Below are 1,504 nucleotides of genomic sequence, written 5' to 3'. Positions count from 1 at the left end.
TCTCTCTCTGGCTGTCTCTCTCTCTCGCGTGTCTGAAAATCTCTCTCTCAGAAGCGGAGCACACACGAAGATCGAAGTCGGCACAACAAAGATCCCCTTTGCAGCCGAGCCTACAGGGCACCTAATCTGTGTTAGTGCCAGTGCCGTCAGTCCCGTGCCCAAAATCGTGCGGGCGTAGCAAAATTCTCTTGCGGCACCGCTGGGTTCGGACTTTTTGCGGGGTATGGTATGGTACCACCCCCCAAGCCACGAGACCATACCCGGAAAAAGTTGGAACCCTGCCCCAACAGAAGGCTGCCATGATGAAACAGCGCTACAAGGACCCATCTGCACCATCGACTGCCACTCCCGAGATCGCAGAGGCTTGCGGCAGCCGGCGCGTCCGCTACCGCGTCACCGCGCACCAGCCGCCCGCGGCCGAGAGCATCGCCGGCTCGACGGCTGCGTCCGTGTTTGAGGCGGCACGGGCGGCGCTGCTGCCGGAGGGCTACCCCGGCTCGGTGCGGCCCGAGTACCTTCGCTTCCAGGTGTACGACACGATTCAGGCCGCCTGCTCGTACCTGCGTGCCATCCTCTCAACCGGCGCAATCCTCAAGGCTTCGGGCGTCGGAGAGGCGGCGGCTTCGCCGATGGCGGCGGCGGTCGCATGGGTCCTCCGCGACGGCTTCGGCATGTGTGGATCGCTCCTCTTCGCCTCGCTCGTCGGCGTCGGCTTCGACGAGAACGTCAAGGAGTGGAGGCTGTTTGCTGACCTCATCAACGACGTCGGCCTCACTCTCAACATGCTCGCACCGATGGCGGGCGAGCGCTTCTTCCTCGTCGCCGCCCTCGGCTCCACCTGCACCTCGATCTGCGGCATGGTGGCCGGCGCCACGCGCGCCTCCATCACCGCCCACTTCGCGCTCAGTGGCAGCCAGAAAGCGCCGCTGCGAGGGAGCGCCGTTCACACCTTGAGGGTGCGCCGGTGTGAATAGGGAACCTGGCGGACGTGTCCGCCAAGGAGGGCGCGCAGGAGACGGCCGTGACGCTCGTCGGTCCCCTCGCCCTCGCCCCCTCCCCTCCTCCCCTCCTCCTCTCCCAGCCCTCCCTCCCTCCTCCCTCCCACACAGGCCTCCTGGTTGGCTCCTACCTCTTCGCGCCTCTGGTCGGCGAGTCTGCTCCGGCGGTGTGGACCGCATTCGCACTCCTCACCGCTCTGCACGTCTACGCCAACTGGCAGGGCGTCGGATGCCTCGCCCTCCTCTGGCTCAACCGCCACAGAGCCGTCCTCGCGTCGCGCGACTGGGCCGCCTCCGCCGCACCGCCCTCCGACGCACCGCCCGAGGCGCTCTCTCCCGCCGCCCTCTCGCGGCTCGAGCGGCCGTGGGGGCCCTTCCTCTCCAGCCTGCAGGGACCGCGGCTCGGCGCGCGGCTCCCTCACCTCTGCGCGAGCGCGGAGGACGTCTGCGCACTGCGCGACGCCTTTGCGGGCGAGAGGCGTCCCGGCGAGGGACATGTCCAGGAC

The 1,504-nt window shown here is 67.8% G+C and overlaps 1 protein-coding gene across 1 annotated transcript; it reads left to right on the top strand.

Annotated features, from left to right (window-relative positions):
• Positions 1-287: 287 nt before the first annotated feature.
• EMIHUDRAFT_447274 (hypothetical protein) lies at positions 288-1,279 on the top strand (the record flags this gene model as incomplete). The annotated part of the gene is made up of 3 exons (XM_005766623.1): positions 288-909; positions 975-1,034; positions 1,110-1,279. Coding segments are annotated over exons 1-3 (840 nt in total), but the record flags the coding sequence as incomplete, so codon positions are not given.
• Positions 1,280-1,504: the final 225 nt, after the last annotated feature.

Source organism: Emiliania huxleyi, assembly GCF_000372725.1.
Source record: "Emiliania huxleyi CCMP1516 unplaced genomic scaffold EMIHUscaffold_5031, whole genome shotgun sequence".
Lineage (NCBI taxonomy): Eukaryota > Haptophyta > Isochrysidales > Noelaerhabdaceae > Emiliania > Emiliania huxleyi.
Note: the sequence above shows the minus strand (reverse complement) of the source record. Positions and strands in the feature narration are given on the sequence as shown.